This window comes from Tachyglossus aculeatus, chromosome 17, assembly GCF_015852505.1.
Source record: "Tachyglossus aculeatus isolate mTacAcu1 chromosome 17, mTacAcu1.pri, whole genome shotgun sequence".
In the NCBI taxonomy this organism is placed as follows: domain Eukaryota; kingdom Metazoa; phylum Chordata; class Mammalia; order Monotremata; family Tachyglossidae; genus Tachyglossus; species Tachyglossus aculeatus.
Genome location: NC_052082.1, coordinates 42,212,607 through 42,226,036, shown reverse-complemented (window position 1 = coordinate 42,226,036; position 13,430 = coordinate 42,212,607). Strand labels below are relative to the sequence as shown.

Here is a 13,430-nt window from a genome sequence, read left to right as displayed (position 1 = left end):
GGGCCTGCCACACACAGTGCGCGTTTAACGAATACCAGCACCATCCTCATTATTATTTTTGTTACTCAAACGGGGATTCATTCATTCAATCGTATTTATTGAGCGCTTACTGTGTGCAGAGCACCGTACTAAGCGCTTGGGAAGTCCAAGTTGGCAACATATAGAGACGGTCCCTACCCAACACCGGACTCACCGTCTATGAGACGGACCGGCCGGGCCGATGTGGGTGGATGCACCCCGGCGTTTAGTCCAGTGCCCGCCACACCTAGTGAGCGCTTAACGAATCCCCCCACCCCCTGGACCACCACGACGATGATCCTTAATAATAATAATGGCATTTGTTAAGCACTTACTCTGTGCCAAGCACTGTTCTAAGCGCTGGGGGGGATACAAGGTGATCAGGTTGTCCCACGTGGGGCCCACAGTCAATCAATCAATCGTATTTATTGAGCGCTTACTGTGTGCAGAGCACTGTACTAAGCGCTTGGGAAGTACAAGTCGGCAACATATAGAGACAGTCCCTACCCAACAGTGGGCTCACAGTCTAAAAGGGGGAGACGGAGAACAAAACCAAACATGCTAACAAAATAAAATAAATAGAATAGATATGCACAAGTAAAATAAATAATCAATCAATCGTATTTATTGAGCGCTTACTGTGTGCAGAGCACTGTACTAAGCGCTTGGGAAGTACAAGTTGGCAACATATAGAGACGGTCCCTACCCAACAGTGGGCTCACAGTCTAAAAGGGGGAGACAGAGAACAAAACCAAACATACTAACAAAATAAAATAGAATAGATATGCACAAATAAAATAAATAAATAGAGTAATAAATCTGTACAAACATATATACATATATACAGGTCCTGCGGGGAAGGGAAGGAGGTAAGATGCGGGGATGGAGAGGGGGACGAGGGGGAAAGGAAGGAAGGGGCCCAGTCTGGGAAGGCCTCCTGGAGGAGGTGAGCTCAGACAAGTTAAGTGACTAGCCCAAGGTCACACAGCAGACGTGTGGCGGGGTCGGGATTTGAACCCATGCCCTCTGACTCTTTCCACTGAGCCACGCTGCTTCTCTAGTAGTAGCAGTGGGATGGGGGTCCGGGGAAATCAATCAATCGTATTTATTGAGCGCTTACTGTGTGCAGAGCACCGTACTAAGCGCTTGGGAAGTCCAAGTTGGCAACCTATAGAGACAGTCCCTACCCACCAGTGGGCTCCCAGTCTAAAATCAATCAATCGTATTTATTGAGCGCTTACTGTGTGCAGAGCACCGTACTAAGCGCTTGGGAAGGCCAAGTTGGCAACCTATAGAGACAGTCCCTACCCACCAGTGGGCTCACAGTCTAAAATCAATCAATCATATTTGTTGAGCGCCTACTGTGTGCACAGCACCGTACTAAGCGCTTGGGAAGGCCAAGTTGGCAACCTATAGAGACGGTCCCTACCCACCAGTGGGCTCCCAGTCTAGAAGGGGGAGAAGGGAGGGGGAAAAGGGAGAGCCACCCTGGGCTGAGCGTTGCGTCGGTGCTCACCTGAGCATCCTGTCCACCTCGGCGCGCTGCTCGGCCGCCTCCTCGGTGTTGAGGGCCTGCAGCTCCTTGAGGATGGGCGGGGTGTCATAATCGTCCCCGTCGTCGGAGCCCTCGTCCCCGGACAGCCGGGCCTTGGCCTGGCCGTTGGTCAGCGTGTGGAAGACGGGCTTGGGGTCGGGCTGGGCCCCGGGGGACGGGGGCAGCGCCTCCAGCTTCACCCCGAAAGCCGGGCCGGGCAGCAGGTCCTCCAGGGCCTGCACCAGCCCCTGCTTGGTCACCCCGGAGCTGAGCAGGGCGTTGAGGAGCTCCTGCTGCAGGGCCGTCAGCTTGGACACCATTTTCCGGGACCCCCTGGGGGGCTGCAGGGGGCGACCCCCCGCCGACCACCCGGGGCCCACGGGAGCTCCTCGGAGGGCGGCCGGAGAAACCCCTTCTACCTTGCCATCGTCGCCTCCATCGGCCCCTATATAAAGTATGCAAATCCCGGGGGGTGGAGGAGGGACGGACTTTGGGGACAGGATGCAAATTGGGGTGGGGGGGGGTGGGGACCGGACGGAGAGACCCGGGGGAGACACCACCGCAGATAAGGGGGGCGAGGCTGGAGGGCTGGGGGTCGCCCTGGGCCATTGTGTTTCTCCTGGCCCTGTTTTTATCGGCCCAACTCCCCCCTGGACTTCGGACCTGTTGAGCCAGGAGCCGGCCGGGGCGTCTAGTACGGTGCCTGGCGCACGAAGAGCCCGGGCCTGCCAAGCGGGAGGTCACGGGTTCTAATCCCGGCCCCCGCCGCTTCACAGCTGTGGGACTTTAACTGCTCTGGGCCTCGCTGACCTCGTCTGGAAAATGGGGATTGAGACCGCCAGCCCCAGGTGGGCCAGCCTGACTACTTTGGGCCTGCCTCCGGCGTTTAGAACGGTGCTTGGCACACAGTAAGCGCTTAACAAATACCATTGTTATTAGAAATACGATAGAACGAATCATCATCATCATCAATCGTATTTATTGAGCGCTTACTGTGTGCAGAGCACTGTACTAAGCGCTTGGGAAGTACAAGTTGGCAACATCTAGAGACAGTCCCTACCCAACAGTGGGCTCACAGTCTAAAAGGGGGGAGCCAGAGAACAAAACCAAACATACTAACAAAATAAAATAAATAGAATAGATACGTTCAAGCAGTGACCTCCACCCAGCCCCTTCCACCTGGGGCCAGATTTGGAAGACTCCCAGCAACTGTCCAGATGGATCCGAATAAAATGAGGTATTTAAGCCGCGTGGCTCAGTGGAAAGAGCATGGGCTTTGGAGTCGGAGGTCATGGGTTGGAATCCCGGCTCCGCCACGTCTGCTGGGTGACCCTGGGCAAGTCACTTAACTACTCTGAGCCTCGGTTACCTCATCTGTAAAATGGGGATTAAGACTGTGGTGATGGCATTTATTAAGCGCTTCCTATGTGCAAAACGAATGAGGCCGGGCCGGTCCAGGCGCGGAAATGGGTGGGGGTTGGTGACCCCACAAAATTTGGGGGTCGGGGGCGGTTGGGCCTCCCCACTTGCAGGACACCCCCTTCTCGCCGGAAAGCATCTAGCACCCCCACCTCCCAACACACCCCCAGCCGGGATCTCCCACCCACCGAGTCAGGACCTCCTGGCACAAATAATAACAATTATAATGAGTGTATTTGTTAAGTACTTACCGTGTGCCAGGCACTGTAGTGAGCGCTGGACACTAGACAAAGCAAGCCGGGACACCCCCACCTTAAGCAACCTTAGAGAAGCAGCGTGGCTCAGTGGAAAGAGCCCGGGCTTCGGAGCCAGAGGTCATGGGTTCAAATCCCGGCTCCGCCACTTGTCAGCTGGGTGACTTTGGGCAAGACACTTCACTTCTCTGAGCCTCAGTTACCTCATCTGTAAAATGGGGATGAAGAGTCTGAGCCCCCCGTGGGACAACCTGAACACCATGTAACCTCCCCAGCGCTTAGAACAGTGCTTTGCACATAGTAAGCGCTTAATAAATGCCATTATTATTATTAAGCTCTCCTCCCCGGACCCCAATCCCAGCTCGGCACCCCCCTCAATCCCTGTTGGGCCCGTAATGGTCAGGGGCGAGGGACAAATTAGCCAGCCCCTGGCCTGCCCTTCGAGGAAGATCCCAGTGGAAAGATCCCGGGCTTGGGATGTGGGTTCTAATCCCGACTCCACCACTTGTTTGCTGTGTGACCTTAGGGAAGCCACTTCACTTCTCTGGGCCTCAGTGACCTCATCTGGAAAATGGGAATGAAGCCTCTAGCCCCAGACTCTATTCATTAATCGTATTATTGAGCGCTTACGGTGAGCAGAACACCGTACTAAGCGCTTGGAAAGTACAATTCAGCAACAGATACTTTCCAAGTGTTTAGTGCAGTGCTCTGCGTGCAGCAAGCACTCAGCAGCGTGGCGCAGTGGAAAGACCCCGGGCTTTGGAGTCAGAGATCATGGGTTCTGCCAGTTGTCAGCTGTGTGACTCTGGGCAAGTCACTTAACTTCTCTGGGCCTCAGTTACCTCATCTGTAAAATGGGGAGTAAGGCTGTGAGCCCCCCGTGGGACAACCTGATCACCTCGTAACCTCCCCAGCGCTTAGAACAGTGCTTTGCACATAGTAAGCGCTTAATAAAGGCCATTATTATTAATACGATCAAATGAATGAATGAAATAGAGACAATCCCTGCCCAACAATGGGCTCACCGTCTAGAAGGACTCTAGCCCCACATGGGACAAACGGATTACTATGTATCTAACCCAGTGCTTAGAACAGTGCTTGGCACATAGTAAGTGCTTAACAAATACCATTATTATTATTATTATTATTATTATTATTATTATTGACCCAGAGCGGTGGAGGGGCAGGGGTAGGAGCCAGTCTGGGGATTCTTTGTGCCAATGGGGGCCCTCCCCAGCCTGGATGGACCCCACTAACAGGGTGCCAGGGCTTGGTACGTCCTCTCCCCGGGGAAGGGGTCGCCAAGCAAATCGGGTTGGACAAAGTCTCCATCCCATGTTCATTCATTCATTCAATCGTATTTATTGAGCGCTTACTGTGTGCAGAGCACTGTACTAAGCGCTTGGGAAGTACAAGTTGGCAACATATAGAGACAGTCCCTACCCAACAGTGGGCTCACAGTCTAGAAGGGGTAGACAGAGAACAAAACAAGACATATTAACAAAATAAAATAAATAGAATAAATATGTACAAATAAAATAAATAGAGTAATAAATATGTACAAACATATATACAGGTGCTGTGGGGAGGGGAAGGAGGTAAGGAGGGGCTGGGGAGGGGGAGAAGGGGGAGAGGAAGGAGGGGTTCACGGTCGTAAGCCCCATTTTACAGATGAGGGAACTGAGGCCCAGAGAAGTGAAATGACTGGCCCAAGGTCACACAGCAGACCAGTGGCGGAGGTGGGATTAGAACCCATGACCTGCTGACTCCCAGGTTCGTGCCCTAACAATGACACGCAAATTTGTGAAGTGTTCCATTTTTTTGTGTAGAGGAGGCACATAAGGAGAAGCAGCGTAGCTCAGTGGAAAGAGCCCGGGCTTTGGAGTCAGAGGTCATGGGTTCAAATCCCCGCTCCACCAATTGTCAGCTGTGTGACTTTGGGCAAGTCACTTCACTTCTCTGTGCCTCAGTTACCTCCTCTGTAAAATGGGGATTAAGACTGTGAGCCCACCATGGGACAACCTGGTCACCTCGTAACTTCCCCAGTGCATAGAACGGTGCTTTGCACATAGTAAGCGCTTAATAAATGCCATCATCATCATCACTAGGCCATGCCGCTTCTCTAATAATAATAATAATAATAATAATGATGATTATTGCAGCCAACAGCTCCGGAACTGGGATTGGACTGTATCCAAGTTGATTGCCAAGTATCTGCTCCATCGCTTAGCACAGTTCCTGACATTCACTCATTCATTCAATCGTATTTATTGAGCGCTTACTGTGTGCAGAGCACTGTACTAAGCGCTTGGGAAGTACAAATCGGCAACATATAGAGACGGTCCCTACCCAACAACGGGCTTACAGTCTAGAAGGGGGAGAGAGACAACGAAGCAAGTAAACAGGTGTCAATACCTGACACATAGTAAGTGCTTACCAAATCCACAATGATGACGATCACGCTGACGATGATGGACCGAGCTAGAAGCCCCCATCCTCTAGAGAGGGAGAGGACCCCCAGATCACTCACCCCAAAACCATCCCTCTGTCCAGCAGACATCCTGGCTGACTGCCACCAGAGTCCGGCGATCTAGGCCAGATTGCGGTCACTGGGTCCTGGTCTGGGCACTGGTCCAGGGCAGAAGACAGGGAAGCCTTCGTCCTGCCCTCCAGGAGTTTCCATTCGAATGATTAGGAAAGGAGCAAGAGAGACAGAGAGAAGCTAATGTCAAGTGATCCATTCTACTTGTGCCTATCCCTGCCTATCCCGACTCCACTGGGGAGGGACGTTGAGGAGACAGTACCAGGACAGGGCTAGAGTGGTTGGCATTTGTAAAGTGCTTACTGTGTGCCAAGCCCTGTGGTGGTGGTGGGGGGGGGGGGTGTCGTCTATACAAGACAAGATCTCCCCCTCGTCCCCCTCTCCATCCCCCCCGTCTTACCTCCTTCCCTTCCCCACAGCACCTGTATATATGGATATATGTTTGTACATATTTATTACTCTATTTTACTTGTACATATCTATTCTATTTATTTTATTTTGTTAATATGTTTGGTTTTGTTCTCTGTCTCCCCCTTCTAGACTGTGAGCCCACTGTTGGGTAGGGACTGTCTCTATACGTTGCCAACTTGTACTTCCCAAGCACTTAGTACAGTGCTCTGCACACAGTAAGTGCTCAATAAATACGATTGATTGATTGATAATCAGAACAGACACAGTCCCCATCCCACGTGCGGCTCACATTGGAAGGGGGAGGGTGAACAGGGATTGAATCTCCATTTTACGGATGAGGAAACTAGGGCACAGAGAAGTCAAGCGACTCGCCCAAGATCACCCAGCAGGCAAATGACACATAGTTTAGAACCCAGGTCTTCTGACTCTCGAGGCCCATGCTTTTTCCGGCAGGCTACGCTGCTTCGCAGCTCTGTAGCAGGCTGGGAATAATATTCCCTACAGATTTCAAAACCATTCAAGGAGAGGAAGCGGCAGGATGTAAGAGTCCTGGGGTGGTGTACATATCTATTCTCTTAATTTTATTAATATGTTTGGTTTTGTTCTCTGTCTCCCCCTTCTAGACTGTGAGCCCACTGTTGGGTAGGGACTGTCTCTATATGTTGCCAACTTGTACTTCCCAAGTGCTTAGTACAGTGCTCTGCACACAGTAAGCGCTCAATAAATACGATTGATTGATTGATTGATTGGTAGTCATGACTTGGTCCCAGGTGTGTTTCAATCTCTGCCTTCACGTGTGACACAAGGCTGGACGCTTGACTGCTCTAATAATAATAATAATAATAACATTTGTTAAGCACTTACTTTGTGTCAAGCACTGTACTAAGCGGTGGGGTAGATACCAGATCATCAGGTGGGACATGATCCCTGTCCCACACAGGACTCACAGTCTAAGTAGGAAGGAAAACAGGGATTGAATGTCCATTTTACAGATGAGGGAACTGAGGCCCAGAGAAGTTAAGTGACTTGCCCAAGGTCACACAGCAGGCACGTGGCAGAGCCGGGATTAGAACTCTGGTCTTCTGACTGCCAGGCCTGGGCTCTTTCCACTAGGCCATGCCACTCCAAGCTGCTCTGCCGCAGTTTGCCCATTTTCCAAATGGGGAGAGCCATTCCCACCTCCACCCATCCTGCAGTTCGAAAGCTGCCTGCTGATGGGGCCCACAAGGATTCAAGGGTTAAACTGAAGGCCCTGGGAGCCTGGCTGGAGATAATAATAATAATAATAGTAATTGTGGTATTTAAGCACTTACCATGTGCCAGACACTGAACTAAGGGCTGGGGAAGATACAAGCAAATCGACTTGGGACACAGTTCTTGTCCCACATAGGGCTCATCGTTTTCACCCCCACTTTACAGATGAGGGAACTGAGGCACAGAGAAGTGAAGTGACTTGCTCAAGGTCACACGGCAGACAAGTGGTGGAGCTGGGATTAGAACTCAGGTCCTTCTGACTGAGACCTCAAGAAGTCATCTTGTCCATCCTCCTATCCCCAGGCAAGTGGCTGTCTAAACCCTTGGAGTCAGAGGATGGTCTTTTCCCTTAAAGATCTCCAAGGATGAAGACTGCACCTCCTCTCTTGCTTACCTGTTGAGTGTTTGATTGCTGTCAGCAATCGAACAACGAATCAAGCAAAAACTCCCCACTCTCGGCTCAAGGTTCTCCATCCCCTCGCCCCCTCCTACCTCACCTCCCTCTCTCCTTCTCCAGCCCAGCCCGCACCCTCCGCTCCTCTGCCGCTAAACTTCTCACCGTGCCTCGTTCTCGCCTGTTGCACCGTTGCCCCCCGGCTCACCTCCTCCTCCTGGCCTGGAATGCCCTCCCTCCGCACATCCGCCAAGCTAGCTCTCTTCCTCCCTTCAAAGCCCTACTGAGAGCTCACCTCCTCCAGGAGGCCTTCCCACACTGAGCCCTCTCTTTCCTCTCCCCCTCCCATCCCCCTTGCCCTATCCTCCTTCCCCTCCCCACAGCACTTGTGTATATGTTTGTACAGATTTATTACTCTATTTTACTTGTACATATTTACTATTCTGTTTATTTTGTTAATGATGTGCATCTAGCTTTACTTCTATTTATTCTGATGACTTGACACCTGTCCACATGTTTTGTTTTGTTGTCTGTCTCCCCCTTCTAGACTGTGAGCCCGCTGTTGGGTAGGGACCGTCTCTATATGTTGCCAACTTGTCCCAAGCGCTTAGTACAGTGCTCTGCACACAGTAAGCGCTCAGTAAATGCGATTGAATGAATGAGTGAATGTCAGTCGAGTAATTCTTCCCTGTGTCCAATCCAAATGTCTTTTAACTTAAACTCAATTCCTCGTTCAGTCCTTTATGGATAAGTGGTCAGCATCTCCCCAGAGAAATCCTTCGTAGACGTGAAACCAGTGATTTTGCCCTAGGTTTTGGATGGGGTGGCTCTTTCTGGGCAAGGCTCTTGTGCAGCCTGGGCAGCAGAAGGGCCAAATTACAACAAGCTCTACAGGCAGCAGTTACAGATGCAAAGAAAAGAGCAGTTTCTTCACACCCGCTTCTGCACACCCCTCTTCATTCATTCATATTTATTGAGCACTTACCTTGTGCAAAGCACTGTACTAAGCACTTGGAAAGTACAGTTCAGCAACAGATAGAGACAATCCCTAACAACGGGCTCACAGTCTAGAAGGGGGGGAGACAGACAACAAAACAAAACAAGTAGACAGGCATCAATAGCCTCTTCCACCCCCAACACATTCATTCCTTCATTCAATCATATTTATTGAGCGCTTACTGTGTGCAGAGCACTGTACTAAGCACTTGGGAATCACTTAGTACAGTGCTCTGCACACAGTAAGCGCTCAATAAATACGATTGATTGATTGATTGGGAAGTACAAGTTGGCAACACACACCTACATACTTATTATTCTATTTATTTATTTTACTTGTACATATTTATTCTATTTATTTTACTTTGTTAATATGTTTTGTTTTGTTGTCTGAAAGAATGAATGTCTCCCCCTTCTAGACTGTGAGCCCGCTGTTGGGTAGGGACCGTCTCTATATGTTGCCAACTTGTACTTCCCAAGCACTTAGTACAGTGCTCTGCACACAGTAAGCGCTCAATAAATACGATTGAAGGAATGAATGAATTAGACCACCAGGTTTTGCACCTGATAGGAATCAATCAATTGGTAATTTTCTGCACACAGAGCACTGAACTAAGCTCCTGGAAGAGTGCAGCAGAGTTGGTAGGCATGATCGCTGCCCACAGAGTACATACAATCTAGGGAGAGAGGCAGATATTAAAAGAAATGACAGAGAGGGGAAGCAAGAGAATTTAAGACTTTATACTCGACTGTCGTGGGATGAATATCAAAGTTCACAGGTCACAGGGATCCAAGTGTGCAGGTGATACAGAAGGGAGGGTGAGTAGGGTGGGGAATTAGACATTGTCAGGGAAAGCTTACTGGAGATTTGATTTTAGAAGGGCTTTGAAGATGCGTACAATGGTGGTCCATCAGGTATGAAGAAGGGAGGATGTGAACAAGGGGTCAACAGAGAGAGAGATGAGATCGAGGCCCAGAAAATTGCCTCTCTGCCCTACTTGGCTCTCTTAATTGACTTCCCCTTACCCACTGACTTAAAACTCAGGTGCCTTGTTTTATCAAACTCACCTGCTCACAATCCTCCTGTCTGCAGTGGCCTGCCTGTCATCAAATTGAGTGCTTAGTACTTTGCTCACAGTAGGCATTCAACGATGATGATGACATACATACCATTCCTTCTGGCTGAAATGTCTTCCCTTCCCCTTCTTATTAGACTATGTCCTTCCTTTCTTTGGATTGTGCAAAAAAGGTCCAGATTAACTTTGTTTAATTCCAATCACACCAGTTATGCCAAAGGTCTAAAGTGCCCATTTATAACCAATAAAGCTTAATTTGCCAAAGTCATTTGGATTCCTTATGAATTCATTTTCCCTCCTCCATGGTAGTTCTGTTTTGTTTTGCTTTTAATTGCTAAATGAAAAAATTAATTACATTTTTAAGTTAATATTTAATTTAATTTGTTAAGTGCTTACTCTGTGCCAGGCTGTCTAGTAAACACTGGGGTAGAGACAAGATAATCAGGTTGGACACAGTCAGTGTCCCACATGAATCCTACAGTTTTAATCTCCATTTAACAGATGAAGTGACAGGCATAGAGAAATTAAGCAACTTGTTCAAGGTCTCAAGGGGCTGAGTCAGGATTAGAACCCAGGTCCTTTGAGTCCCAGGCCTGTGCTCTTTCCTCTAAGCCACACTGCTTCTCTGTTCTGGAAGATACTTGTGTTCTGGGAAAAACTGCATTGTACTAACCACTGATTCACTGTGAATTAATGAGTTTAAAGATACCACCCCGACCAACATTTTTCCATACAAATTCTTATATCACTGCAATAATAACAACAACAACAATAGTTATAAGATTGTTTAAGCACTATGTTCCAAGCACCGTACTGAGTGCTGGGGTAGAGACAAGATAACCAAGTCGAACACAGTCCCTGTCCCACATGGGGCTCAGTGTCTAAGTGCTTAATAAATATCACAGCTGCTACTACTACTAGTGGTAGTGTAAGTTCTGTTGAACCTTGTTGCCTTTTCACACAGTGAATATTCAATAAATCGACTCGCTACAGTACATGTTTTTAAAAGGCTTAAATTTGTTTTCCTCAAACCACTTTGTCCATAGCAGGAGAAGCGGGATTGATCTGTTCATCCCCATTTTACTGGCAAGGAAACCAAGGCAAGGGGAGGTTAAGTTATTTGCCCCAGAAGGAGCTGGAAATAGAACTCATATCTAGTTTGGAGACACATTACCCTTAATTCACTTTGCTCAAGGATTTCAAAGGAATTTGGATTAAAATAAGAGTGGTGTGGCTCTTCTATATGATGGACCACCATGAGATTCTAGGTCGAAAGTTTTCCATCAATAAATCGATCAATTGGGAAGCAGCATGGCCTAGTGGAAAGACCATGGGCCTGGAGGTTGGAGGACCTGAGTTCTAATCCCACTCTGCCGCTTGCCAGCTGGGTGACCTTGGCTGAACACTTAACTTCTCTGTGCCTCAGTTTCCTCATCTATAAAATGAGGATTAAATACCTGCTCTCTCTCCTAGCTAGAATGTGAACCCCATGTGGGACAGGGACTGTGTCCAATTTGATTATCTTGTGTCTATTACAGTCCTTGGCACGTAATAAGTGCTTGACAAGTACCACAATTTTTATGGATTTGATCCCACTTGGAAACTCTCTAGTAAAGGAGATTCCACAGTATCTCAAAATAACCTGCTTCAGCATTTAATCACTTTGACAGTCCACCACTTCTTCCTCATGTCCACCTCAATTCTCCTCCTCCTCTTTCTCCTCCTTCTTGTTATTTGTACACATGATCCCTGAAGCTTACAATTTAGCAGTAGAGACAGACACTGACAATCTTCTAAAGTCTTCTAAAAGAACGCAATTCACAGGGCAAGCAAAAATCCTGTCTTCATGGAACATTGTGAATACTGTAGCTGATTTGTATGGCAAATGTATGAAAACAGCAACTCCTACTAAGGAGGACAGGCTCTTTCACTTGAGATGTTGTTGACTGGTCAAAGGAAAAGCTCTCAAGATCCTTTTGAGGCTTAAGATGCGAAATTTCCATCACAGCTGCTCTGAAAACCAATTCTGAAATTGGTGAGGCCGCTAAAGAAAAATACTTTCTCTTCTCTTCCCCTCTCAGTTACAGTAGCATCAAAGCATCGAAGCGTTGGATGATGTCAAGAGCACCCAGCTCCCAGCCATCCAAAATGAAGGCTTTTCCTTTCCCTTTTTCCCTCTTATCCCATTCCTCCTCTCTTCTTTCCCTTTCCTTCTTTCCCCCCTCCCCCTTCTCCTCTTCCTTTCCCCTCTCCATTCCCTCATCTCTCCTCTCCTTTTCCCTGCTCCTCTTTCCCCTTCTTCTCCCCCTCCTTGTTCTATCCTTTCTCCTTCTCTCTGTCCCTCATTTCATTTTCTCTTTCTCCCTTTCCTTTTTTTTGTGTATTTCTGTCCCCCTCTTTCTGTGCCCCCTCTCTCTACCTTCTCCTTCTCTGTTCCCATCTTTCTCTTTCTGACCTGCTCCCTCTTTTGGATTGCACCCCAAGATACCCCACTCCCATCCTGTCTCTAACAGAGGAGTGCCCATTTCCCATTTCCTGGCCTACTGCAAATAATTCCCAAAGGGATTTTACATTTTTCTAGGGGCCATGACCTGACTAACCACCGGGCAGTCATAACTATTGAGTGACACCAGGCCTTACCCCAGAACCCAGGGACAATATTGGGGATCCCTGAGGACACTTTATGTTCTCTAATATGTCACTAACCTCTCTTTGGGGAAATCATCGTAAATACAGAAAGTGCAACAGGATTTATAATCACCACAGCTCTATTCCTGTCTCCCACATGCCTCGCTGAGGGTAGAAAATAGGTCTGACAGGAAAGATAAAAGGAATTGGGGATAACATTGGAAAAAGAAGACAATCACTCTCTTAAAGGCTAGCAGTCAGTCCATCAAACTAGAAACAATGTGCCCCAGTGGAAAGAGCACAGACTTGGGAGTCAGAGGACCTGGGTTCTAATGCCAACTCCACCACTTATCTGCTGTGTGACCTTTGGCAAGTCACTTCACTTCTCTGTGCCTCAGTTTACTTCTTCTGTAAAATGGGTATTAATATTGTGAGCCCCATGTGGAACGTGGACTGTGTCGAACCTGATTGGCGTGTATCTATCCCAGCACTAAGTATAGTGGCTGACACATAGTATTTATTTAGCACCTCCCGTATCCAGAATTTGACAGAGTACCCAAGGCATGATCCCTGCCCTCAAGGAGTTTAAAATCTAATAGGAGACAGGTGGATAAAACATTACTTACAGTTAGAAGGAAAAGCAGATGGGATTGATAAGTAATTAAATCAGAGCATGAATAGAAAATTCCGGAAACCCGTATTGATGAAAGTGTTGTGAGTGGTTGTTGCGATGATGGGGCTTCAGGAAGAGGAAATTAATTAGGGAATTCTTCTTGGAGAAGCTGAGAATTCAGGAAAGCTTTGAAGTTGTGGGGCTTACTGTGCTGGGTGATTTGAAAGGGGAATGGTGGCCAAGTAGGAGAGAGGAGAGAGGGGGAATTGGAGAAGGAAAAAATGGGCAAGG

At 48.3% G+C, this 13,430-nt stretch overlaps 1 protein-coding gene across 2 annotated transcripts in view; it reads right to left on the bottom strand.

Annotated features, from left to right (window-relative positions):
- HNF1B (HNF1 homeobox B) overlaps positions 1-1,963 on the bottom strand; it is a 90,803-nt gene extending 88,840 nt beyond the window's left edge. For both annotated transcript variants that reach the window (XM_038759773.1, XM_038759774.1), the window contains exon 1: positions 1,535-1,963. In XM_038759773.1, coding sequence (XP_038615701.1) covers positions 1,535-1,872 — 338 coding nt within the window. In that variant the 5' untranslated portion in view covers positions 1,873-1,963. The remainder of the gene's footprint in view (positions 1-1,534) is intronic.
- Between the last annotated feature and the right edge of the window lie 11,467 nt (positions 1,964-13,430).